Source organism: Dromiciops gliroides, chromosome 2, assembly GCF_019393635.1.
Source record: "Dromiciops gliroides isolate mDroGli1 chromosome 2, mDroGli1.pri, whole genome shotgun sequence".
Lineage (NCBI taxonomy): Eukaryota > Metazoa > Chordata > Mammalia > Microbiotheria > Microbiotheriidae > Dromiciops > Dromiciops gliroides.
The window spans coordinates 478,098,972-478,126,908 of NC_057862.1; the positions used below are offsets into that span (position 1 = coordinate 478,098,972).

At 37.7% G+C, this 27,937-nt stretch overlaps 1 protein-coding gene across 1 annotated transcript; it reads left to right on the forward strand.

Moving 5' to 3' along the window:
* The first annotated feature begins 36 nt into the window (after positions 1–36).
* YIPF4 (Yip1 domain family member 4) lies at positions 37–27,915 on the forward strand. Its single transcript, XM_043988055.1, has 6 exons — positions 37–395; positions 17,268–17,421; positions 18,835–19,006; positions 20,617–20,694; positions 22,446–22,559; positions 24,720–27,915. The coding sequence occupies exons 1-6, from the start codon at positions 314–316 to the stop codon at positions 24,855–24,857; spliced, it is 738 nt and encodes a 245-aa protein (XP_043843990.1). The 5' UTR covers positions 37–313; the 3' UTR covers positions 24,858–27,915.
* The last annotated feature ends 22 nt before the right edge of the window (positions 27,916–27,937 follow it).

Sequence of the window (27,937 nt, forward strand, 5' to 3'; positions counted from 1 at the left end):
CCGCATTACAAACAGCCAATGGGAGGACGCCTGTTAATGTTATGGTTCTGTCAGGACGCCGGCGTCGTGGGCTTTGGGCGCTTGCCATCCGCACGGCCCGGTTGGGGTTTGGCTCCGCTTTTCTCGAGCCCGTTGTCATCCTCCTGCCCGCGTTTCCCTCCCATCTCGACCGCAGCTCGAGGGTCGAGAAGTCTCCGCCGTTTGCGTGGCGGGGGCCGGAGGAGTTTAAGTGTCTGAGGGTCGGCGCCGCCGCCTCTACCTCAAAGCCTGGGCCCAGCCGCCGCCGCGGTTGCCACCTCCGCGGGGCGGGGAGATGCAGCCGCCGCCGGGTCCGCCCCAGCTGTATTCACCCACTAACGGGGACTTTACCTTCGTTTCTTCCGCAGACGCTGAAGGTGAGGCATAGGTGACCCCTGAGAGAGCCCTGAGGAGTCAGGCTCCCGACCTGCAGGAGTTCCGGCCTACGGTCCTGGTTCGAGCCCGGCCCGGAGCCGTGGCTGCGAGGGGGGCAGGGCAGGGCTGGGACGGGGACGAGGCTTTTTGGTTGGGTCCGAACCCACACCCAGACCCACTCAAACCCATTCTGGCCACTGGCCCCGTTGACACCTCATGGGAGAGGGAGACTGGGCCAACCTAGGCTTCAACCCAGAGAGTGAACCTGAAAATGGTCCCGGTCTTGTGGATAGGAAAGATGAGCATAGGGAGCGATGGAGCGGCAGAGAATTTATATATGAACGTTTACATAGAGTATTAAAGTTTGCCAAGTACTTTGTGTATATTTATCAGTCGTCAAGCATTTATGAAGTTTCCACTTTGTGCCACACACTGAGTTAAGGATATAAGAACAATAATGAAATAGCCCCTTCCTTCAAGCAGCTTACATTGTTCTCATTTGATCCTCACAATGTTTGTTGATTCATTTTATACCTACTCTATAAGTAAGATGCTGCCTTAGCAGAATTTTACAGAGAAGGAAGCAGGCTTAGAAATATCCATTAGTAGAGATTGTTACGTGGCCAGAGTCTTAGAGCTAGGTATTTCTTATTCCCAAGTTCTGTGCCTTCTTAGTGTGTTTATTCACAGGTCCTGAAAGCTTCATAGAAATGTTACCAAAGGAGCACCAGTTTTGAGGTCTTACATCATTGGAACCCAGTTTAAGATATTTTGGGGGTTCAGTTGATCGCCTCATTGCCAGCCTGTAGACATTCCCATAATGTGAAAAGCTGTAAAGGATCAATAATACAATGCTCGTTTTACATATGAGGAAGCCGAGGTTATGGTGACTTAGCGAGTAAATAAATAAATGTCCGGGCCTGGCCAGGTCTTGAGCCCTATGCATCTAGTGATCCAGCTGGAAGTAGCCAGCTAGTGGAGATTTTGATGCAGTTCTATGATAGAAAGACTCTGTAGAAGTTGGATATCTATAGCCTTTGTACTTATGCTCCCTTTTTTTCCTAATCTTCTTTACATCTACATTTTTGTCTTTTGTTTTTACTCTGCACAATACTGAGGTTTTTATTTAAATTATCTTTTGCTTTTACAATGCCTTCTGTACCTTCCCCACCACCACTGCCACCTTTTTTACAAATAATAACAGAGAAAAACAATAACAACAATTCAGCAAAACTAATGAACATTAGCAGAAAAGCCTGACACTTGGAATTTTCAACATTCATTGTCCCTCAGCCCAGCAAAAATTTGATGCAGATTTTATTTCTGCATTATGGTCTATAATTATTAAGTATTAAGTTTCCATGTTTTGTTGTCCTAATTATATTATTATTGTGCATATTGTTTTTCTGCTTCTATTCATGCACCACATTTTCTTTAGCTATTTTCAATTAATGAGTATTTACTTTGTTTCCAAGTTTGATAATACAAAAAGTTCTGCTATAAATATTTTGGTTTATATGTGGCTATTTTTTTTATCTTTGGCTTTCTTGGAGACTATGCAGCTAGTTGGCACAATTGATAAGAGACCTAAATTAATATAGCCTCAGACACTTAATAGGTTTGTGACCCTGGGCAAATTACTACCTCTATCTGCCTTAGTTTGCTCTTCTATAAAGTGGGAATGATAGTAACACTTATCTCCCAAGGTTGTAGTAAGGATCAAATGAGATAATACTGTATTTGTAAAGTTAGCAAAACTTAAAGTGCTGTATAAATGCTAAGTAAAATAAAACATATGTTCCTAGTGGTGGAATTTGGATCAGAGGGTTTGGACCTTTTAGTAATTTTCTTTGCAAAATTCTAAATTATTGTCTGGAATGATTGAACTAATTCAGAGCTTCAGCAAAAGTGTATTTCCACAACCCTCATCTTCACTCCTCTCCCCCAATGGTGATTTCCATCGGCTTCATGATAGCTAGCCAGCAATGTTATGCTTAAGATTCTGTAAGCTAGGCTTCAGCAGTATGTGAACTGAGTGAGAATTACCAGAAGTGCAGGCTGGTTTTTGAAGATGCAGAGATACTAGAGACCAAATTGCCAACATTCAGTGGATTCTGGAGAAAGCAAGGGAGTTTCAGAAAAATATCTACTTCTGTTTTATTGACTATACTAAAGCCTTACACTGTGTGGATCACAACAAAATATGGCAAGTCCTCAAAATGATGGGAGTACCAGACAAACTTACTTGACTCCTGAAGAACCTGTATGGAGGCCAAGAAGAGACAGAATGGAACATAGAACAGTTGGTTGGTTTAAGATTGGAAAAGGAGTGTAACGATTGGAATGACGCCACCTGTTGGAGACTTATGTAGAAGAGTTCTGCCCATGAAGTGAAGGTCTTTGAGGGCAAGACCAGGAGTCAGGAAGTGACGCGAGCTAGTGGGAGGAGGAAGGAAGAGACTGGCGCTCAGTCTCGGGCTCTCTTCCCTTTGGACTCTGGTGGAGAGCGGAGCTAGAAATGTGCTCTCCCTTTAATAGATAGGAATCTAGGCCTTTTTCTCTCTCTTTACCAAATTCTTATTCTCCTTAATAAATGCTTAAAAGTCTAACTCTTGCTAAAGCTTATAATTTATTGGCGACCACTCATTAGATATTTTAGACAGTTTAGCTAGAATTTTAGCCCTTAACAGGAGTATGGCAAGGCTGTATAATGTCACCTTATTTATTTAACTTATATGCAGAGTACATCATGCAAAATGCTACGCTGGATGAATCAAAAGCCGGAATTAAGGTTTCCAAGAGAAACATCAACAATCTCATATATTCAGACGATACCACTCTGATGGCAGAAAGTGGAGATTTAAGAAGTCTTTTGATGGAAGGTGAAAGAGGAGAGTGTAAAAGCTGGCTTGAAGCTTAACATTAAAAAAAAAAATCTTGGTAAATGGTCCCATCACTTCCTTTCAAATAGGGGGAGAAGAAATGGAAGCAGTGTCAGGTTTTATATAATTGAGCTCAATGATCACTGCATAATGCAAGTGCAGCCATGAAATTAAAAGACACTCCTTGGAGGGAAAACTACAGCAAATCTGGACAAGGTACTGAAAAGCAGAGACATCTTGCAGTTAGAGGTCCATGTAGTCAAAGCTATGGGCTTTTTTCCAGTAGCAATGTATTGCTATGAGACTTGGATTATAAGGAAAGCTGATTGCTTCCCTTCCCCCCGCCACCCCCCAATAATTGGACGCTTGAATTGTGCTGGAGAAAACTTTTGAGAGTCCCTTGGATAGTTAGGAAATCAAATCAGTCAATACTTAAAGAAATTAATTCAGGCTATTCACTGAAAGGTCAGATACTGAAGTTGAAGCTTAAATAATTTGGCCACATAATGTGAAGATGGGACTCATTTGAAAAGATCCTGATGTTGGGAAAAATTGAAGGCATAAGTAAAAAGCAACAGCAAAAATTGAGATGGATGTAGATAATATGGAAACAAGGAACATGAACTTGGACAGACTTTGAGAGATGCTGGAGTTTAGAAGACCCTGCAAAAAGTAGGACGTGAATGAACAACATAATAACAACATTTCTTCCTCTTTAAAAACAATTTTAAGCCCTTTAGAATAAAAAAGCTCTTGATCATCTCTTGCAGGAATTCTAGTTTAATTTGTGACCAGCCAGTATTTTGCAGCAAGCCTTTGCTTATAGATGTTTTGGAGTCATTCTCTTCTGGGTTTGTGTCTTGAGCGTCTTTGTCACAACAATAGCTTTTTATAATGGGAAACTATTTTTTTTTTGGTTGCTCATTCTTCCAGCCTACTTCCTGAATTCTTATTTTTTAGGGCCAGGCTCGAAACACTTCTTCTTCTTTTTTTTTTTTTTTGGCAGGGCAGTGAGGGTTAAGTGACTTGCCAAGGGTCACACAGCTAGTGTCAAGTGCCTGAGGCTGGATTTGAACTCAGGTCTTCCCAAATCCAGGGCCAGTGCTTTATCCACTGCGCCACCTAGCTGCCCCTCTGAACACTTCTGGAGGGAATGTCTAGGCTAGTCCTACCACTAGTTCTGGAATGTTTGGTTTTTCCAGGCTCTCAGGGACAGCCCTGGCTGAGGACCTGCAAGCTTTCAGTGCTCCCAAAGTGGTCTGAGGTCCTAAGCAAAGTCTGATTTTTTTTTCTAAAGTCTGAATCTTGCTGCTCTTCTGAGTTCTTCAAGTTTCTGACTTAGGTTTGGGTATAAGCGATAATCTTTATAGACTTACACATTTTGAACTTTCTGTAGATTGCTCATGTACTCATTCACAGCCAGCTAGAAAGGTCTGCTGGTTTAGAGTGACAGACCTAGAACTTTGTCAGGGGGGTGAAGGGGGAGTATTGCCCCCTCCCCTCAACACAGCTGCTATTTGTTTCTGATTTTAGTCTGTGCTTAGTATAACAGCCTAGAGCCTGTGATACATCACTCTTGAATTCTACCCCTAGGTGCAGGTCCCTTCCTCAATGTGTCCCGGATCTGTGATCTGGTACTGGGTAGGGAGCAACAGAGCAGTCAGTTTGGTACCTGTTCCTGTACCATAAACAAATTTTAGCCCCTCTGAGTTGGATCTTCCTGCCCTTATGCACAACTTCTTGTGCTGAAATATACTGTGTGGTGGTTCCCCGCTAGACTGTATCTCTCCCCAGTTTCTGCAGATTTCTTTGTCTCCTTTTGCCAACACTGGCAGTAAAAATGGCTCACGTGTTGTTGTTGTTTTTTCCTTGGATTTATTGATCAGAATTTCATCTGGTACATTTTCTATATTTGTAAGAACTTCACTGTATTCTGCCATTTTTGACTCAGTTTTTATTTTCAACATATGGACTGAAAATATTTTATAATTGAAGATTTAAACTTAATATGTATCTCATAATTTAACAAGATGTTTACTCTTCCTGATAAAATTATTTAATCTTAGGAGCATGAAACAGTCAAAAGAGATCTGGTTTTGGAGTCTGATGACTTGGGTTCAAATGTCAGCTCTTATATTTTATGACTTACCTTTAGGAAAGTCATATGATTTCTCTAGGCCTTGGTCTGGGTGAGAATGGGTATACTAAATTACCTATAAAGTCCATTTCAGCACTAAAGCTGTGGTTGTGTAATAGCTATTTGCTGTTATTAGGTGACTTTCACAAAGTGAGTTCGACCTACAAGATAGAGATTTTGATATAATGTTGCCAGAAATTTGAATGATGTTTGCTTATTTCCTGTAACTCCTAAACCCTCCTTCTATACCTCTCATTGAGTTTTGCTTTATTATCAGAGGAGCTTGGAACTATGTCAGTGCCTACAAAGATGAACTGTGGCTTTTTTTCCTCTTGCAGTTGGTTTTTAAAAAATTTAAAGTCATGGGGTATTTGCAGAAGCTGTTAAATAAACACTTCTGGAAAAATTAAAGATGATGATTGTTATCTTTTAAGACTTATGTTGATGAAGTTTCTATTCAAACTGTTCTTCTTTGGAGAGGCCTTTTTTGTTTTCTTTTGTTAATTTGTTTTTAATCTAATCATTTGTTTAAAAAATATTAAATACCTATTATGTGCAAGGTGCTATGGGGTAAATAATTAAACACTCTTTCGGGAATTTCCTTCCTAAAATTTCCTTCCTGGAATTTCCGAGTTTTTTAGTAGCTCTAACTGTGGAGATAATTTTGTTTAGCAGTCCTCTAATTCTCAATATTAAACAAAGAATAAAATAAGTAAATGGATGTTACGTTTGCCACTGTCATGGAGGATGTGGAGTTCAAGTAGAAAGGGCATACACTATAGGTGAAAGTTCTTCAAGTGATGACACTTGAAGTATATATAACTATATATGAGCATTATATACATATATATTATATATGAGTATAATAATGGGCTGATTTCGTCAAGCCTCAGGATGCTACATACAGTGCCTTATCAAAAATACTCATAATAATATGTGAGGTCTTCCTAACAATGAACATAGGAACAATAAAATAAAGATGACTATTGTCCAGTCAAAGACATGTAGTTAAATTGCCAATGTATTGAGTTAGTATATTACTGTCTATATCTTGGACATATACTACAGATGAACAATGAAGTGGGCCTGAAATTAAATAGGAGCAAGAAACTGGATTGCCTTCAAGAAATTGTGCATACAGCACTTTATATAATCCCTTCCCTTTGACTCAAAGACTAACCTTTTTAAAGCCAGTCTTCTTCTGATGATTGATCAAATTCTAGAACACCACTGTTTCTGAAAAAACCGAAGAGAATAAGTAATCTATATATTGTCAGCAAGGGCATGTGTACAGGAAGTGGTGTAAAGTATACCAAGCAGGAAAAGAAAAATAGGCTGCTTATGTAGTAAGAGCAAGTGATAACAGAATGACAGCTTTAGTTTTGCAGTTGTACCCACAGAATGTTTAAAAGACCTAGAGAAGATTTCCAAGACATTGAATAGATCCTTGGGTAAGGATTTATGAGAGAACATGGACAAAAATTGTATAGGATAAGAAGGCATAGAAAGGTTGTAATCTATACTACTGGAGGAATTAACCTTCATTGATGAGATAATGGACACATTGAAATGTTGAAGAATAAGACTAGTGATTTATTACCATTTTCAGGGTATTCCATGCTGTGAAATATCTTGAGAATACTTTAATGTTTTCAAAATTGTTACCTCTAGCATCAATGCATTCTGTACATATTTAGTCTGATATAGCTACTTATTATGGCTTCATTTTCCTAAAATCTATTTTCACTTCCTCATAGAGCACATCAGATAAAGGATACAGATGTCATAGTTTTACTCTCATCAGTCATGAAATCAGAAAACTATAGAACAATGACAGGGGAAGCCTATTTCTTTTTTTTTTAATTCCTTTGTTCTCCTTTCACTTTATTCTGTGGATGGTCTTGGAGTAATTGTACTGAATTGGGTCTCATGCCAAGCTTTCTACAGATATATTATCTTTCCAGAGTGTTCTTTGTTGTTTTATGAGGTGAGATAGCTCACAATCAGTCATCCTCTTGTGTGTTTTGCAAATGAGTGTGTATATATATATATATATATATATATATATATATATATTTTTTTTTTTTTTTTTTGGTGGGACAGTGGGGGTTAAGTGACTTGCCCAGGGTCACACAGCTAGTGTCAAGTGTCTGAGGCCGGATTTGAACTCAGGTACTCCTGAGTCCAGGGCCGGTGCTCTATCCACTGCACCACCTAGCTGCCCCAAGTTTATATTCTAAACTTGTGTTACCCGTCTCTATTGTTTTGTAAAGTTTTTTAGGGAGATCAGTTATTCCCTAGCTATGAAAGTTTTCCCTATCTTTGTTGTAACAATTGCTTTATATCGTTAAGCTTCTGTAGGAAAAGGTAATTAGCCAAACTTATATCTTTTCTTTGACTTTTTTTATTAATCAATAGATGGTCATGGTGTAGTCAGATAAGTACTAGACTTAAATTCAGGATTTGAATCCTTCCTGTGATCCTAGCTAGCAGTGTGACTAGGCAAATCACTTAACTTCTCTGAGAATCAGTTTTCATACTTTGGGCCTGCCACTTCACTTCTCTGAGCATCACTTTCCTTACTTGTACGATAAGGATAATATTGGCACATGGTTGTGAAAGCAAATGTTTTGAGAATCAAATGAGGGGGCAGCTAGATGGCGCAGTGGTTAAAGCACTGGCCCTGGATTCAGGAGTACCTGAGTTCAAATCCGGCCTCAGACACTTAACACTTACTAGCTGTGTGACCCTGAGCAAGTCACTTAACCCCCATTGCCCCGCAAAAAAAAAAAAAAAGAGAGAGAGAGAGAGAATCAAATGAGAATATGTGTGAATCATTTTGCAAACTTTAAAGCTTTGTATAAATGCTAGCTATTGTTGTTTTTGTTATTACTGCATGTGGAACGAATGAGTATTCCAGAATGACTCTGAGGTTGCAAACCTGGGAAGATTGTAATGCCTTTGAGAAAAATAGGGGAGAGTTGGTAATGAGTTCAGTTTTGGACATGTTCGGTTTGAGCTGTGTATGAGCAACCTAGTTTGAAATTTCCAAAAGGCAGTTGGTGATGTGGGGCTGTATCTCAGGAGAGAGACTAGGGCTAGCTGTATAAAGCTGAGAATTGTCTCCATAGAGATGATAATTGAACTGATGGAAGTTGATGAGATCACCAAGTAAGATAATATAGCAGGAGAAGAGGACCCAGGCCAAAACCTTTGGAGGGCAATCATGATTAGTGGACATGACCTGGATTTAAGATCCATCAAAGGAGACTAGGAAGCAAGTTGTCAGGCAGGTAGGAAAAGAATCTTCAAAGAGCAGTATCATGAAAACCTAAAGAATATCTGGGAGGAGAAAACAATCAATAGTGTCAGATGTAGAGAGCTCAAGAAGATTAAAGATTGAGAAAAGGCCATTAGACCTGGCAGTTGAGATCATTGGTAGCTTTGGAGAAAGCAATTTCAGTTGCATTTTGAGGCTGGATGATAGGTTGTAGAGGATTTAAAATAGAGGGTAGGGAATGGAAATGGAGGCATTTACTATATATGGCTTTTTCATGGAGTTTAGTTGAAAAGATAAGGAGGGATATGGGACAATAAGTTTTAGGAATAATCTGATCAAGTGAGGATTTTTGAAGGATAAGACAGATGTGCTTATTTGTAGGTAGCAAAGAAGAAGCCAGTAAATAGGGAGAGATTAAAGATCAGAGGGGTGGTGATAGTGGAGGCAATCTGTTGGAGAAAATGGGAGGGGATGTGTTCAAGGGTACATACATGTAGATAGGTTGCCCGTGGCAAAAAGAAGAGCCATCTGAGAAAAGAGTGGAGGAATTGATATTGGGGGAAGATGTCTGAGTGATGTGAGATGAGGAGCAGAGAAGGAGTTTTCAGTGAATGGCCTCAGTTACTTTGGTGAAATATGAGGGGAGGTCCCCAGCAGAGAAGGTAAGAAAAGAGGATACTATGGGAGACAGGAGAAACAAGAAATTTTAGCATAGCTGTTGTGAAGAGTGGGCTAGCAAATTGATCAGGAAGGTGTAAAAGGAATTCCTTGCTTCAGTGCAGTCCCAGTTTAGGATAGGTGACATAATTTTGTAGTAGATCCAGTCAGCACAGTTTCATGACTTCTAGCTCTCTTTAGCTGTAGATGAATAAAACAAAACGAGACAGATGAGAAATCCAGGGGTTAGGGTTTGGCAAGGCATGACAGACAGTAGTACAAAGGGGTTTCGAGAGTAAAGGGTAATGTAAAATTGAGTTTAGTTTACCAAGAGGCTGAAATGAAGAATGGAGGAAATTGTGGAGAGTGCAAGGGTGAATGAATGCTTGGGAAAGAACTGAATGGAAGTCATGATGAGGATGAAGAATAGGATTAAGGCTTGTAAAATAAAGGAAAGATGGAATGATAAAATATGATAAGATAAATGTTGGAGTTCATGAATATGAAAATGGAACACTTCTGGACCAAGAGTATGGCCATCTTAGTAGATTAAGAAACTTGAAAAATTAGGGTAGTTGAAGGAGCGTCAGTACATATATTGAATCCCCTTAGTATGTGGGCAGGAGTTGAGTTGAGAGTGAACTGTAAGCAAGGCACTGAACTAATTGAGAAAAGGAGAATGTTCTGAGGGTTTTTAGATAATGACCACCAGGATCTGTATTAGTTGATAATTTTTTTAAAGGTTGCAGCAGTTTATTTACAACAGCAGCTGTGGGAGAAAGGGAGAGTATACAGTACTTATAAAAGTACCTATACAGGATGGATTACATATACAAAATTAAAAATTTCAAAACCACTAGACAGTGAACTCTTCTCTCTTCCCAATGGTCCCAACATATGTTAATGCCAGGCATGCAGAAGAGAGTGATGCATGGAAGGAGAAAAGTCACAGTGCAGGACCCTTACACATACTCAGACACATGAGGGGCTACAGGATGAACAATACATCTAGCTAGGGACTGGGGAAAACGATAGGAAGCAAAATCCAATACATATAGCCTGTAGTAAGTGAAAGAGAAAGGAAAGAGACATGGGAAACATTCCTAACCCAGCATTTAAAGGGCATTGAGCTCATTTTCCCCAAAGGGAAAGTAGTACTTTGTTCCTTAAAGGTCCCTGCTGGGCCAGGCTCATCTCATGTCTGGTAGGGAGTGGGCTGAGTGTTGGTAGGAAAATTGAAGAAAGTTGGTTAAGTCATTGTGGGAAATCTATTTAAACTGCTTCTGAGATCTCCCACTTTAGACAGGTAGGAAAAAGGTAAGAACTTCCTTGGCCTCAGTTATAACTCAGCATCCATGGGGTGTTAGGAGCTATAGCCATTTCTCAAAAAATTGAGGGTTCCATAGCCTCAGAGAAGGTACAAAAATGTGGCCCTCTTTTCAAACCCAACCTATTTCCTGCTTCCATGACATGATTTGGAAGGGCTTAAGGGTACTGGGTTCTTTCCTGTGAAGGAGGAGGAATATGGAAAAAGAACAGGAATTACCTTGGACCCAGGCTCTACTCTTGCTTACACTCAGGTTTGGCTTTTTTTTTTTCCTTTTAAAAAAAATGAAAATTTTTGGACTAAAAAAAAATCTGTAACTAATGTCAGGACCTGTCCAAAACCGGTTAGGCAGGGTGGTAGATGGGAATACACACAGGGTCCAATCTCAATCTTCTGCTAGCTCTCCAGGACCCACTCAAATTTGTTAAACCAACCCCAAATACTAGTTGACCTGATCAGCAATGCTGCTTCCATCCTGGTAGGAGAGGAAAGGTACTTGCCATTCTCTGTTGAGGTTTCTTAGGATACTCTCCCCTTCTTGTTTAATATTCCTACCAACTTTAAAAACTTATTTTTTGTTGTTGTTCAGTCGTTTTAGTGATGTCCAATGCTTTGTGACCCCATTTGGGATTTTCTTAGCAAAGATGCTAGAGACATTTGCCATTTCCTTCTTCAGATGAGGAAACTGAGGCAAACAGGGTTAAGTGACTTGCCAAGTGTCACACATTAAGTGTCTGAGGCTGGATTTGAACTCAAGTCTTCCTGACTTCAGGCCCAGCACTCAATCTACTGTTCCATGTAGTTGCTCTCAAAACATAACTCAGCCCCCATCCCTGATGTTTTAGAAACTGGAAATGGTTATTGACTGGGTGAAGGAGTTGGGAAAGAAGTCAGTACCCTCATCCCAACTTTCCAGGTTGTAATGGGTTATAACATTGCTTCCTTTCTGGGTGTAACTTACTCTAGATATAACTTAATACTCTGGGTATAATACTACTCCCTTTCCTCCTCTTCCATATACCTGGAGTACTATGTCTACCCTCTTCCTGTCCCACACAGAGGAGGACAAAAGATCAAGATTTTCCTCAGAATTTTAGACCATAAGACCAAAATAAATAATGGGGGTGGAGGTGGAAAGTAGAACATCTAAGGAGACCGAGACAGAGATGAACTAAAGCACGAGTGGAAAAAAAGGGCAGCAAACAGCAAATGAAAATTTGACCAATATCTGAACTTGGGACCACCCCGAGGGTTGGACGGAATCCTTTCCCAGGATAAAGAATGAGCTAAGAAAACATTTCAAATAATGCAACTCTGTCCTCTTACTTTGCAATACCTGTCTGTTATGGGCTTAGAGTTGACATTAGAGGGGAAAAGGAAAGTTCTGATAAACATTTCACCTTTCTTTCCTCCCATTTGGATGACAAATTTGGAAATCATTAACCTCAAATGAGTACAGATTGCTTAGTGATAATGGTACAGGGAGACACTGAAAGTAGCAATGTGGAGCAGTGAGTATTCTAATCCCTCTACCCACAGTTCATAATGAGAATTAGTAAAAGTGCAACAAGTATTGGAAAGGATAGTAAGGAAAGCAGTGTTATCAAGATGGACCTAGGTCTCAATAAGAACCGGAAGATAAGAGTAAGAAAGGTAGAGGTTGGGGGCAGCTAAGTGGCACAGTGGATAGAGCATTGGCCCTGGATTCAGGAAGACCAGGGTTCAAATCTGACCTTAAGACCAGACACTTAACAGCTGTGTGACTCTGGGCAAGTCACTTAACCCTAATTGCCCTGCTCCCCCCCCCCCCCAAAGGGTAGAGGTTAAAATGAAAGAGGAGCAGCTAGGTGGCACAGTAGATAAATCACTGGCCTTGGATTCAGGAGAACCTGAGTTCAAATCCAGCCTCAGACACTTGACACTTAATTAGCTGTGTGACCCTGGGCAAGTCACTTAACCCTCATTGCCCTACAAAAACAAAATGAAAGGAAGTTGGAGAGCAGCTAGGTGGTGCAGTGGATAAAGCATTGGCCCTGGATTCAGGAGGACCTGAGTTCAAATTCGGCCTCAGACACTTGACACTTACTAGCTGTGTGACCCTGGGCAAGTCACTTAACCCTCATTGCCCTGCGAGCCCCCGCGCCCCCCCCCCCCCAAAAAAAAAGTGAAAGCAAGTTGGTTAATTATGGTCCAGGCATTCTAGAAGTCTAGTGGAAAGGGCAGATCTGGAGAGGGTTGGGGGGGGGAGGGGGAGGGATGGGAATAAATTGGTGATGAGAAATGGAATTTGTGCTTTGGCATCAGGAGTTCAGAGTTATTGTGAATTGGAAGAGTCTAAGAGGGTTGGAGTATGATAATTATGGAGGAATGAGTCCAGGCAGAATATGAGTAATGAGATAGAGGTCACTTAAAGAAAACATGTGATTAAACTGTTCAAAGTTCTGCCTCAAGATCCAGTGGCAGGTAGTAATATTCTGTGAAGCTTCTAGAGGCTTGCCTCCCAATATGTAGGAGTAGTAAAAAATATGGGAGCTTAGGAGATATTTTTTAGGTCATTTTAATTTAATTACAGTTCTTTCTGTAGGCTGAAAATTATTTCAACTCACTTCTTTTCCATTTAGTATACCTACCCCTATTTGTACTAGTTGTATTACACAAAATTATTTTTAAGCTCCAGCTGAGTAAAACCTATTAAAAACTCTGCTCCAGAATTAAAGCTTCAACAGTAATTAACTGGATGTTATCACATTTAAGGCAGAATGTGAACTTCCCTTCAGATGGTTGTTGTTAAGTCTAAATTTTAACCAAGGATCATAATAGCTAAAATAGTGGCATGCATGTAAAAGAAAACCACTGGCTACCTTGTCTTCAGTTTCTTCCCAACTCCAGTGCATCTGTCATCTTGCTGCCAATTTAAACTTTCTTATGCATAAATCTTGGTCATGTTGCCTTTATTTTCTTTTCTTTTTTCTTTTCTTTTTTTTTTTTTTTGCGGGGCAGTGGGGGTTAAGTGACTTGCCCAAGGTCACACAGCTAGTAAGTATCAAGTGTCTGAGGCCGGATTTGAACTCAGGTACTCCTGAATCCAGGGCCGGTGCTTTATCCACTTCGCCACCTAGCTGCCCCATGTTGCCTTTATTTTAAAGCCCTTCATTGCTCCCCATTGCCTATCAGATAAGGGGGATTGCATTATATGATCTCTAAAGTCACCTAGTTTCTTGAACCTGGAATGTCCTCTTTTTGCCTCCATGTGATGAATTTCTGCCTAACCTTTAAAACTTCATTCAAATGCCACCTCCTTCATAAGTCTTCCCTGAGTTCCCAGATAGTGATGATCTTTTATCCTGGACCTCACATAGGATTAGGTAATGCACTAACGACTTATGTTTTACTTTGTATTATACTTTTATGTTTGCCCCTCACGCCAATAGACTATATGTGTAATGAGGGCAGGAGACTTTATTACCTGTATTTTATATGTTACATCTGGAACATTGCTCCGGAACTGGGAAATAATTGATAAATATTTGTTTCAATATCATTCCACATTGATTCTACCTTACTGTGTATAGAGCAGTATTAGGTGAAAGTGGAGGCATATAAAGTTCATATCATAGGATCATAAGATTTATTGTTAGAAGGGATTTAAAATATTAACTAGCCTTACTTTCAATTTTACTCATGAGGAAACAGTCCCAGAGAGGTTAAGACAAAGTAGTAAGTAGTAGAAATGGGATTTGGACCCAATTCTCTGGCTCCAAATTTAGCACTCTTTCCATTGGACCACACTGAAGAAAAGGTTTGGGACAAATTCTTTGGGGAATAAAATAAGGAAGTGATAAGGGTAAAATAGAAAAATTGTCAAGCAGCAATGGGAACCCAGCTCTTAGTGCCAACTTATAATAGGTTGTCAGTTCACTTTCATGAATTTCTATAGTGATACTTAGTAACACTGGAACAGAAAAAGAGAAACTAATTAAAAAAAAAACCTAAAGCACTGAGATATTGATTTGCAGTTGAAGAATGGTGGAAGATCAGGATTCTAGGATACATAACTACAGAAATATGAAAATACTAACACAGATTGTAGTGAAAAGACATGGACATGGAGTTTGAAAAACAAGTTTAACATTCTGGCTCTTTGACTTGTTAGCTATGTGACATTGGGCAAGTCAGTTCACCTTTCTGGGCCTCAGTTTCTTCATCTATAAAATGAAGGCGCTATATTACAGGATATTTAAGGTCCTTTCCTACTCAAAATTTCTTTGACTTCACAGTTCACTTCAAACTATAGAACAAGCGAAGCACTGAAGTAGGGTGGGGAAAATGATTGGATCTGAGGAATTAAGGGGTCTTCATCATGTATGTATGGGGAGTCCCTGAGTGATAAAATAGAGAGGAAGATTGTGAATCAGGTTATGTCATCATTCAGAAATGATCTGGAATATAGTAGTGAAAGCAACAAAGATGGAGTAAGTAGATGATAGAGACACATCACATGTGCCTCAGAAGAGGAGAGGTTATGGGGGGATGGTGTTACTGGAGTGGTTTGAAAACTGTAAGTGGAGAGAGAGGAGTATGCCAATCCCTAATCCCTTGTGAGTTGAGAGAAGTAAAAAGAATGGCTTTTATTGGAGACGGTTGCAAGAGATGTGGTATCTTTACTGGCAAGCCAGTTTTCTGTTAAATTAAGGAGACTGAAGTTAGGCCTTTGGTTGAACAGATCAAGGATATAGGAGACTTTGTTGGTGATCAAGGAGGCTGAATTTAAAGCGCATAATGGAATGGGCAAAACAAGCAAATACAAAACAAAACAAAAAAACAGGCCTAATCCATTTGAAGTAACATAGGGAAGAATAGGGGTTGTTTAGAAATGGGTTCAGGATGGGGGAGTATAGGCATGGAATATACATCTAATGCAGTTAAGACTGAATGACCAGGATTGGAAAACTAGTGCAATAGGAAGGAGAGTGGTTTGGCTTGCTCTGACAACAGAATTTAAAGAATAAAGAACTGGCAAACTGTATATACCTCAGATTTTGAAGTGGAGTACCAAAATGAAATGTCATTAAGGATAGCCTTTGAAGGTACTATCCTGTGATTGGTTTGGGGGAGAAAATAGGAGGCTAAACAGAAAAGGCCTCAGTGAAGTTTGATTCCAGGTGAAATCCTGTTTCTATAACTGTGATAATCCAAATTCCTTAGCCTGTCATTTGAGATCTTCTCCCTTCTCTCTTCCTACATGTGCTATATATCAGCCAAAGTAAATGGCTTATCTTTTTGTTTTGTTTTTGCAGGACAATGAAGGTTAAGTGACTTGCCCAGGGTCACACAGCTAGTTAAGTGTCAGGTGTCTGAGGCTGGATTTGAACTCAGGTCCTCCTGAATCCAAGGCCAGTGCTTTATCCACTGTACCACCTAGCTGCCAATAGCTCATCATTCTTAATGCATGTCCAGTGCTTTCTTTGTGCCTTTTTTACATCAATTTTCTATATCTGTAACATTCTTCCTTCCCCTTCCTCCAATTCCTTTTGTTGTTCCCTAGTACCTCTCAAATCTTTGTAGCAGGTTTCCTTGTTCAATGCATAATTTCCGATATGCAAATTTATATGATTTTCAAATGCCACTTCAACTAAGCCCTACCTGTTTCTTTCCTTCTCTCAGTTGAAAGGTTTTTTCTTGACTTGGAACTTGCATTATATTTTGTACAACTTTTATGCACTTAATTTTTTTTCTGTTCAGTATTATAGTAATTATATAGTTGTATATGTATGTAGACAATATATTTTTGTATCTTTCCCAGCACCTAGAATAATGCTTTGTGCACATAGTAAGTATTTAATAAATAATAATTAAATGAATCAATAAGTGATTTGTAGCACCTTTTTAAAGCACCATGCCCTAAAAAGTTTAATAAATGCCTTTGATAATGAAGGAATCTAGCTTATCATTTTGCTCTTTCATGTTATTGAATTTAAAGTCTTTTGAATTTTGTTATCTGTATCTTTATTTTAGAGAGGTAGGAAGCTAGAAGATTTGGGTTTTACTTCTGGCCTATCACTAACTTCCCATGTGACCTAAAAATATGTAATTTAATCTCTCTGGCCCTCTTTCCCTCATTTTTTTTTTTTTTTGGTGAGGCAATTGGGGTTAAGTGACTTGCCTAGGATCACACAGCTAGTAAGTGTTAAGTGTCTGAGGCCGGATTTGAACTCAAGCCTTCCTGACTCCAGGGCTGGTGCTCTATCCACTGCGCCACCTAGCTGCCCCTCCCTCATTTATTAATTGAGGAAATTGAAGTAGATGATATTTGGGTACTTATTAGTTCCAAAATTCTTTAAATTCTTAATGTTCACAGTTAGAGGTATGTATATTTTAATGAGTTAATTGAAGACAGAAACTGTCAACCTGTCCTATTTATCTTTTTATCTTCCCCAGTTGTTGTTGTACACTCAAGTCCAGTATTGCACGAGAGGTGTTTCATATGTATTTATTGAGTAAATGAATTAAGTTGTATCTAAACTTTTTTTTGATTGAAGCATGAACATTTTATTCAACTTCTCTATCCTCTTTCTTCTCTTTCTTTCTAAGATCTCAGTGGTTCAATAGCATCCCCAGATGTCAAATTAAACCTTGGTGGAGACTTCATCAAAGAGTCTACAGCAACTACATTTCTGAGACAGAGAGGCTATGGCTGGCTCTTGGAAGTGGAAGATGATGACCCTGAAGATAACAAGCCTCTCTTGTATGTCCAAATAATGCCACTCTTTCTTTTGGTTGTTAAAAGGTAGATTTATTTTGTGGATGTTATAGGTATTCATCTTTTATTTTATTCAGAAACAGAAGGGAGAGAGCTTAAAGTATTGTTTTAAATTAATGGATTTTATTAAAACCAAAGAATTTTAGAGCTGGGGCAAATCTCAGAAGGTTGTAGTCCAACCTGTAACTGAAGCAAAATCTTTTGTAGCACCCCTCAACAAATGATCAGTGTTCATCTTTCTGAATATCTGTAGGCTTACTCAGGCTATAAATTCTTTTTTTCTATATTTATAATTTTTAGAAAGTTCTTCCCTATACAGATAGGAACTGGATCTGTGATTTCATTGGTATAGGGAACTCCCAAGTGAGGGAAATCCTTATACCAATGCATATCAATATCATTTCTGCAATTTATGGTCTTATAATTGCCTAGAACACAGAAAAGTTAAGTGACTTATCAAGGGTCACACAGCCATTGTATTTCAGAGGTGGAACTCGAACACATATTTTCCTGGCTTCAAAGTTAGCTCTCTGATACTAGACCATGCTGCCTTTCCTTTATATTGAGCATAAATCTAGTTTCCTATAACTTCCACCCCTTGGTTCTTTTTCTCCCTGTAGGTCCAAACAGAATAAGATATGACAACCCCTTCAAAGGAATCAATCTCTCCTATCTTCTCTAAGGTCTCCTCTTCCTTTAATTAAATGTCAGCAGATCTTTTCATCAAAACTTTGATGACTTGGTCGTCAGTCCCTTTATCATCCTTGTCACCTTTTGGATAGACTCTAACTTCATAAAAATAGCAGAGAATTGGAAATAGTACTCCAAATGTTGTCTAAGCAGGACTGAGTGCAAGAAAACTATCACTTCCCTTGTTCAGGACACTTTTTCTGTTAAGGTGATTTTTATGTCATATCGTTTCTTCCTGTGTCATTATAAAAGTATACAAGCTCTCCATTTAGTAAGAACTTTTAGGATGTCAGAAAATTTCCCCCTTTCCTTTCTCTAATGGATCCTATAATTAACAGATTAGGTCAACTTGATATTCAGTGAAAGTAAAGATGACACATTATAATCTCAGATGGAAAGACACCATTAAAAGTTGGCGCTTCCTTGGGGGCAGCTAGATGGCGCAGTGGTTAAAGCACCGGCCCTGGATTCAGGAGTATACCTGAGTTCAAATCCGGCCTCAGACACTTAACACTAGCTGTGTGACCCTGGGCAAGTCACTTAACCCCCATTGCCCCGCAAAAAAAAAAAACAAAAAACAAAAACAAAAAAAAAAAGTTGGCGCTTCCAGAAACAACCAGGCTCAAGTTTACTGGCCCTGAGTCCCTAGCCCTGATAATTTTGAAGTGACAACATTCCATGCAACATTCCATATCTTTTAAATTATAGGGAGGAACTGGACATTGATCTGAAGGATATTTACTACAAAATTCGATGTGTATTGATGCCAATGCCATCACTTGGTTTTAATAGACAAGTGGTGAGGGACAATCCTGATTTTTGGGGCCCTCTAGCAGTTGTTCTTTTCTTCTCAATGATTTCATTATATGGACAGTTCAGGGTAAGTACATTGCTTTATTTCATACATATTTTAAACTTCTAAAAGTATTTGGATATTGAATATAGTCAAGTATTTGTTATTCCTGGTTAACTGAGGATATAAATACCTTTAGAATAATAAAAATTTGGGGTCAGTCAAAAATTTTGCCAAGCTAAGTTACCCCTTCCTCATTTGATTTGCTTGCATAATTGGTGAAGGAGAAGTCCAGAAGTCTGGTTTGTTTAGGAGTATTGGTCTATTAAATTAACCAGTTTGGCTTTTTCCCCCTACTAATAAAGTATAATAACTATGTTCAAGGGATTTTAATTTGGGGTCCACAGAGCCCCCCCAGGACACTGTGAATAGATTTTAGGGGATCTCTGAAGTTGCATGGGAAAAACTATATTTAAGTATAATTGGTTTCTTTTGTAGTCTAATATTTAATGCATATAAAAACACTATTCTGAAAAGAGGTCTGTAGAATTCACCAGGCTGCCAAAGTGGGGCAGGGGTAGGGGGAGGTCCATGACAGGAAAAAAGTTAACTGCTGAATTTGATGGACTGTTGGTGACTCACGTAATCCAAAGGCAGCCCTAGTTTTACTCATGCTTTGTATAATATCCAAGACTAGAATAAGTGAAATTCCACAATTTGCATACTATTTTTTAGGTCACTGAAACAATTCTTTCATCCTACATATCTGTTATTTGTGTTTCCCTTAAACTTTCAGCAGCCCTTATTTTTATAGGCCACTAATTTCCTCTTCTCTAGTGTACCTCCTAAATTCTTAGTCTCCCAAATTTGGATAGTGAGCATTTTACACATCCTTGCCAGTGTGCTAGTTGTCCTCATTGCAAGCAGATGTCCCTTAGAGAAGTCTTGCCAAACTCACTGACCTCTCTTTTCTCTGTTTTCTGCTACCAGTTATTTCGTTTGTGTTCAATCTGCTCCATCCTTTTAGAAAATCACAATGATAGTTTATTTTACTCAGACATATTTTTACTCATAATAGATATATTTATAAAATTTCTAGTAAGAGAAAACTTGAATACTTAAGGTCCAGGCTTGTTACTTTCACAGGTTAGTACAGTGTTTTTACAGACATTCAGCATTTGAAATAAAACCCTCATATTAATGTTTGTTTTTCTTTTTGCTAGTTTTCCCTTTTATGCCAGTTATTTGAATTAAATATTATTAGAAAACTATGGCAAGGGTCTTCCAACAGATTCATGATAGCAACTCCCTCTCAGGTTTTAGGCATCAAATCAAAATACTGCTTTTGCCCTATCTTCTTTTAACATATTCATCTCCCTACCCCTGAGACTTCCTGTTTGGTACACTTACACACATGTACACACACACACACACACACACACACACACCCTAACACCCCTAGGCGACCTCAAGGCTTTAGGAAAATGAAAACTTTCTTTAAAAACTTAGCAACTCTAGAGTTGTGATAGCCCCAATTGTAAAGGAGAGAGGAATGTTCTCCAGCCTCTAGTGTGCACTCTTTTATAAAAATCTGTGACTTATATAAAGCCACTAAATTTGAACCTTGATGATTGACAATTACTATGTACTTTATATTAGGGAAAAAATTGTGTTTCATTTTTTCATTTTCTATTAAGGTGGTTTCATGGATCATAACTATTTGGATATTTGGCTCCCTAACAATTTTCTTGTTAGCCAGAGTACTTGGTGGAGAAGTAAGTAACTCTTTATGAAAATTATTCTTTACTTAGGTGATAAAATTTTGTGTTCCATAGACCAATTATAATTATGTTTTTAAGAATAATTCATTTGTTAATAGTAGAAAGTAATATAAACTCTGAGAACAGTCTCTCACTGCATATACTTGACTTTTAACAGTTCTTTTGAAACCTTTAATTTGTTGGAAGAATAACCAAAAATTGAGAATTGGAAGGTACCTTAAAAGTCATATAAAAGAACATGTTTATGTTCTTATAGATGAGAAAAAAGGTACATCAGAAGATGTGCTCTCTAGAGGATGATCCTGAAGATAGGGAAAAAAATTTGAACTGACTTTCCAAATTCTGAGAAGATTCCATATCATAGTATGTACCTCCTCTTACCCCCAATTAAAAAGATCAGTATTTTATGTTATCAATTTTCACTAAATTTCTACCTCCTAAAAGTTTCCTTAATTCTTTCTAGTTTCCCTTTCATCAAATCAAGAATAATTGAATATGCCAAGGAACTATGGTTTTGTCAGCAACCTCTGTATAATTTAAAGTCTAAGAGAGTTGCATGAAACTTAGAGAATTCAAGTGACTTGCCCAGCTGGCCAGTATCAGAATGGAATTTTAACTCAATTTCTTCCGAAGTCTAAAACTTTATTTATTGTGGTACTTTACTCTTTAATTGAACATAGAGGTAACTAGGATGAGTATAAACCTCTTTTGGGGGAGGGGGAGTCTCTGCAGTCATATTTGTATGCTTGGGTTTTAGGTTTTTTTAATTAAATTTTTTTCCAATTAATAAGCATTTGTTTTTATTCCCCTCTTACCTCTCCCTACACTGTAAAAGAAGAAGAAAAAACTCTTGTAACATATGTATATAGTTAAGCAAAACAAATTCCCACAATGACCATAACCAGTCAGGCTTTAAATTATAAGGGAAAGATCTATCTTGATTTTATACTCTTTCTGTCTGTCCTGAAATATACTTCTATTAAAGCAGTTGCTTTTTTTCCCCATCTCACAAATATAAAGTAAAATGGGACCTAGGTCACCATCTCCCCCAGTGCCTTCTGCTGACTAGTTATTTGTATTTCCCATGTGATATAAATAATGACTGTGAATTTCATTGCTAGTGATAATGTTCCTTCTGGAATCTCAAATACAAAATTATGGATTAAAAATACTTACTACATGTTAGTTTTCAAAAATAGATTTGATTTTTTTCTCTTTTGTTCTAAATATCCCTGAATATCCCCATTTTAATAAATATTCTGTATCCTCAGATCTCTCCCTTCCTCGTTTTCAGCTAATGTTAATTGGTTCTATCAATGTATTTTAATCCCCCAAAATATTGTTCCCAAATTAGAGAATTGTTGCCCCAAATATAATTAATATTATATGAATTTATGTCCATATCAGTAAATAATTTCTCCTACCAGAACTAACGATGGGATGGACCGTTTCTGTTCCTACTTTGACACTAGGATCCACATTTTACGATTTCTTTTTCCCTCTCAAGTCTGTCTTCATTGTTCACTTTATCTTAATATCACTTGCATGAAAGAATCAGCAAGTGGAGAAAGGGGGTTGCAACCTGGACTAGCTGATTTGGATAACAATATGTGAAGTGTGATTTATATGTTACCTCATAATTAATTATTTCATAATTCTTATCTGTTAATTCTAAGCACATAGTGTGAATGTTCAAAAGTTATTGGAGTGTTTTGGATTCCTATATTAATTTTTTAAATTCACAGGTTGCATATGGTCAAGTTCTTGGTGTCATAGGATATTCACTACTTCCCCTCATTGTAATAGCTCCTCTACTTTTGGTGGTTGGATCATTTGATGTTGTATCAACACTAATAAAAGTAAGTTATACAGTGCATATTTTACTTTTAAAGCTATATAGTATCTTTTAGTGAATAATCACTATGCTAGTTCCCTAGCTTTAAAAAAGATTGAGGGACCAGAAAAACTGATTTTTACTTAATATTAAACTTTCCCCCCAAGTAATATGAATGAAGAAAGGAATGAATGAAGTAAACATTTATTATGTACATATTATGTGCAGAGCACTGTGCCTAAGCCCTGGGGATACAGATAGAAAGCAAGACTGTCCCTGTTCTCAAGGAGTTCACCTTCTCATGGAGGAAACAACACATAACGAAGGTTTCAGCTTTAAGTCAAATGGAAAAATCACATGGTCCTAGGGTGCAGTGACAAAGCAGAGGATGATGCTTTAATGTCATTTTTTACTGATAAAATCATATCATTTCTGATGTTGAACCATTTGACAGTGCCAAGGACTTTAATGACAAAATTAGCTATAGCATTTGTGGGAGCAGTTGCCAGGCTTCATCTTCACAAGGGTTGTTTCCCAGGATGATGGCTCTGGGCACTGGGTTGGAAGCACTGCTCTTCTAAAGACTCTTGGGTTCAGGGTCCTGGCTGACTTCATCTAAGTCAAGGGGAGATGGTGGTCAACATGGTGTTGAAGTTGCTACTGATGGTTTGAGTTGCCTTGATCATGCTGCTGCTTTGTCTCCCTTAGAGCACCTCACTGGCTCAGCTAGGTCGACTCCCCTGCCCTGTAAGTGGCAGTTGGTGGGGGATGGTTGGCCCTTCTCCCTGGGATTGTTTTTGGGCATGGTGATTGAGATGGTCAGGCTGAAAGCAGAACAGGTGGGTGGAGGGCGGTTGGGAATAATGCTACTCCCAGGGTTCTTGTGTTCATCTCCCTGTTGGTGACAGTTGAGCAGTTGTTGCTGGTGGTAAGGAGGAATATATACACTTTAATTGTTTATGAAGCCTACTTTGTGCAAAATATTATGCTGGGTGTTAAGAATACAAAGATAAATGAAGTAATCTCTGCCTTCAAGGAGTTTACTTTTTTACTGGGAGGTTGGGGGGATACTTGGACATAGGTAAGTAAATGCAAGGAGCAGCTAGGTGATGAAGTGGAGGGGCAGATAGGTAACACAGTGCATAGAGCACTGGGCTTGGAATCAGGAATACTCATCTTCATGAGTTCAGATCAGGCCTCAGACACTAACTAGCTGTGTGACCCTGGGCAAGTCACTTAATCCTGTTTGCTTCAGTTTCCTCATCTGAAAATGAGCTGGAGAAGGAAATGGCAAACCATTCCAGTATCTTTGTCAAGAAAACCCCAAATGGTGTCCCAAGAGTTGGACACTACTTAAATGACTTGACAACTAGTAAATACAAAGTAGTTTCAAGTGAGGAGGCTAAAAACTTGAGACTGGAAGTACTTTGAAAGAAGTGAGTTTTTCATTTTTGTTTAATTGAATTGACTTAAATGTAGTAGCCTTCTCAGTTCTGTTATAGGGTGACCATCAAGAGGCTGTATACTCTTTTTTTTTTTTTTTGCGGGGCAATGGGGGTTAAGTGACTTGCCCAGGGTCACACAGCTAGTAAATGTCAAGTGTCTGAGGTCAGATTTGAACTCAGGTACTCCTGAATCCAGGGCCGGTGCTTTGTCCACTGCACCACCAGCTGCCCCTCAAGAGGCTGTATACTCTTGTTTGTTGCCTTCACCTAAAATTTTTATGAGGAGAAAAAGGTCTCTTCCTCACTGATATTCTTATCCCTACATAAGGTACTTTGTAGGGAAAATACTTCGAAAATGTAAGCTATTGTTATTATTCCTCTAGTTCAAGGTCTCAAGGTCTTTTGGAAGATCTAAGAAGCAAAAACAAGGATATGCAAACAATCCAATTAAGTATGAATGCCTTAGGCCATTTAATCTAGCCTTTCAGTTGAGCAACTTGAGGTGAAATGACTTGTCCAAAGGTACACCACCAGGTAATAACATAGCCAGGATGGAATCTCGGTATCCTGACTCCTGGTCTTGTTTCTTTTTACTAGAGCATGAGTTTTCAGTGCTGTTTAAATTTTCTACAAATATAGGTTGAGTAGGGTTTCTCAGTAGTAGATGAGTTAGGTTTTTTTCTTATCTATAGTATTGAGTACTTTTATTTTCTAATATAATATCTTTTTCTCCCCTAAAGCTGTTTGGAGTCTTTTGGGCTGCCTACAGTGCTGCTTCCCTATTAGTTGGTGAAGAATTCAAGACAAAGAAGCCTCTCCTGATTTATCCAATTTTTTTATTATACATTTATTTCTTGTCCTTATATACTGGGGTGTGAGCTGAAAAGAGTCATTTATGGGTAGAAAGTTAACATATGCAGGCTAGAAATTCATGTGGAATAGATTGGAGAAAACACATAGATGGCGGAGTCTTTTATGTTCCAGTTGTAAAGGCAGGTGTAAGATTTAAAAGCCTGCTTGTACATTCTATTTTAAGCAGTGTAGCTATGTAGATGTGTCAGAATTCAGATTTTGTTTAAAATTCTTCATATTTCAGTGAAATAAATATAAAAACATGGTGTGTTTATAAGATCGTGTCAATATATACCTGAATACTGTGCCAAACGCACCAGGACTGGGGTTACTGTATTACACTTGAAGGGTAAATATGGCAAGATCTTGATAATCTAAAAGTGCAAATTTGTTTTTCATTTAATAAGCTGGATTTTTTTCGCACAGCAAATTCTGTAGGTATATGTATATTTATATATACACATATATATATATTTATGAAATAATCCTGATTATTCACAGAATATATTTCTGTATGACCTAAAAAATGAAGATATTTAAAATTTGATGCTTAAAATTTCTTTAATTTGGCCATTGAGTTTTATAAGTTTAAATTTTTTTTTTAAATTGTACATAACCATTTTTGTATCTATTGCACAGCTTTGACACTTCCTTGTTAAGAATTCTTGATGGTAACTTCAAAATAATTTTAGTAGTTACTAAAATAGATTGAGTTTGTGCTTTTAAAAACCATTTTTGAATATCCAGAAATCTGATTTAAAGTTCCTATTTATATTTCTGACCAAAGGAGCAAAGAAATGTATTGTGTACGGCATTTTATTAAATTGTTAATATTAGGAAACAGTATATTTACAGATTAGTAAAAATTTTAAAGTGTGAATCTTAAGTTTGACAGTAAAATGGTTAGGTCTTTTTAGTCATTAAAAATTGAAGGTGGCAGAGAGAAACTTAAAATTCACTTATTACAATTGTTATTTGATAAAATAGAAAAAAAAATAAAATGTTTTCCAACTGTGTGTGTCTTTTATAACACCCTTGTTTTGTTACATTTGATGGTCTTGTATTTTAACAAATGAGATGTGTTTTAAAAATTATGCACATTTTCAAGAGAAATGTTTAGGATTCATAAATAAACAGTTGATTTTGTTGCAGTAATTTAACTCTAGCGGTCAAATTATCTAATATTCTTTTTTTAAAAGCAGGTGAAATGTTTTTATTATAGTGTGTTGGAGTTCAAGGTCATAAAATGGCAAATGTCCATCAACTGTTGTCAGATCAGTATATTTTATCTATTTTAACTGTGCCCTTCACAACCAGAAGATGTTTTCTGGACTGCAATTTCTCTTAACTGGGAACCCTTATCAGTGACTCTTACCAAATTAACATTCCTACTTCCATGAACTTGGAAAAAGAGTGAAAAAGGACTGTAAGGAAACGGCTCTCATAGGCCCCATGTTTTGTATTCTTTAGGAAAGGCATGAAACCAGCGTGGGTTTAGAATTCTGTGAAAAAATTATCTCACTGATTTTATTAAGTTAGGATGGATAGCAGATTAAAAGTAACAGAAGAGGGGAAAGAGGTTACTAGAAACGAAAAATATTGAAAAGTACTATAATAGCAGAGTGAAGAAGAAGCAGAAGAATCAGCACCAATGTAAAAGTTAACTGTATACACTTCAACAGTCCCTGAGGTCACACTCTACTATAGCATAGTGAAAGTAGTTGAGTTTGATCATAATTAAACCCTTGCATCAAGAAAGGTTCAATTGTGTGCTGGAAGAAGACAGCAAGTCTACAAAGCATTTTACAAACAATCGCCATTGAAAAATGACTAAAATGATTTAGGCAATAAAACTTTTTTATCTGGAAAATTGATTTATATAAAATATATCATTACTAAAAGTTGCCAGGTAAATGATTTGTATTGTGCATACATATCTGGGATGTTTAAAAAGCACACCTTAAAAAAAGTGTTAGCATTAAGAACAAGAATAAAAGCATGTTTTCTCATTTTATCAGGCTCAAAGATGTTATTTTGACATGTCAGAGCCATTGAATGAGGAAATTTGCTTAAAGGATTAGATTGAAGATAGTAAATACAAATTTGTATTAATATTTTAGTAGTGGTGCACTGACAGTGAAATTATTCTGTTTTTATATTTGGTGTCGGTGTCATATTGATTTAAGATTATTGATGGATCAATGTAAGAATTTTTAAATCATAGTTGACTTAGAAAAAGTAAGACTAGCCAATATATATACACATTTTGCCTTGTTATTATCAAATAAAAAATATCAGCTTTTCAGTGGTGAACCAAAAAAGGTGTAAAGTAACATGTAGGTTTTAGCTCTAGTAGGCTATAAAAATGAATTTTTAAAGAAGATAATACAAGGCCCTTGTTTTTATGCGAAGAAAAATCCCTACCATTCATTATAGGTATAATTGTCTAGAATTTCACAAGTTTGTACTTTTTTTTTTTCCGGGGCAATGAGGGTTAAGTAACTTGCCCAGAGTCACACAGCTACTAAGTGTCAAGTGTCTGAGGTGAGATTTGAACTCAGGTCCTCCTGAATTCAGGGCCGGTGCTTGATCCACTGCACCACCTAGCTACCCCAAGTTTGTACATTTTTAAAGGACTGTTCATTGCTACACTTTGTCCATGAGTTTTGACAGCTTGTTTTAGTTAACAAACTTATAAATTACTACAACTCATTTTTACTTAAACTATATGTACTAATAAAATGATAACTAGCATTTATGTAGTTGTTTTAAGGTTAGCAAAATGCTTTACACAAGTTATTTCATTTGATCCTCATGATAACCTGTAAGATAGGTATTATTATTATCCCCATTTTGTGCTAACAGCTGAGAGATTAAGTGATTTACCTAGAATCATAGCTACTAGGTAACTGAGGAAGTATCTTCCCAACACCAAGTTACTCTATTCACTGTACCTCTTGGCTGCCCCCCAGTATATATGCTATCTGTAAAATCTATAAAATTTTTATTCAGCTTAACTAAAAATGTAATATTTCTAAAATTATCCTGGATATCAATAATTAAATAAAGATCACTTTTCCTTTACCAGATAGTATACATTTGATTA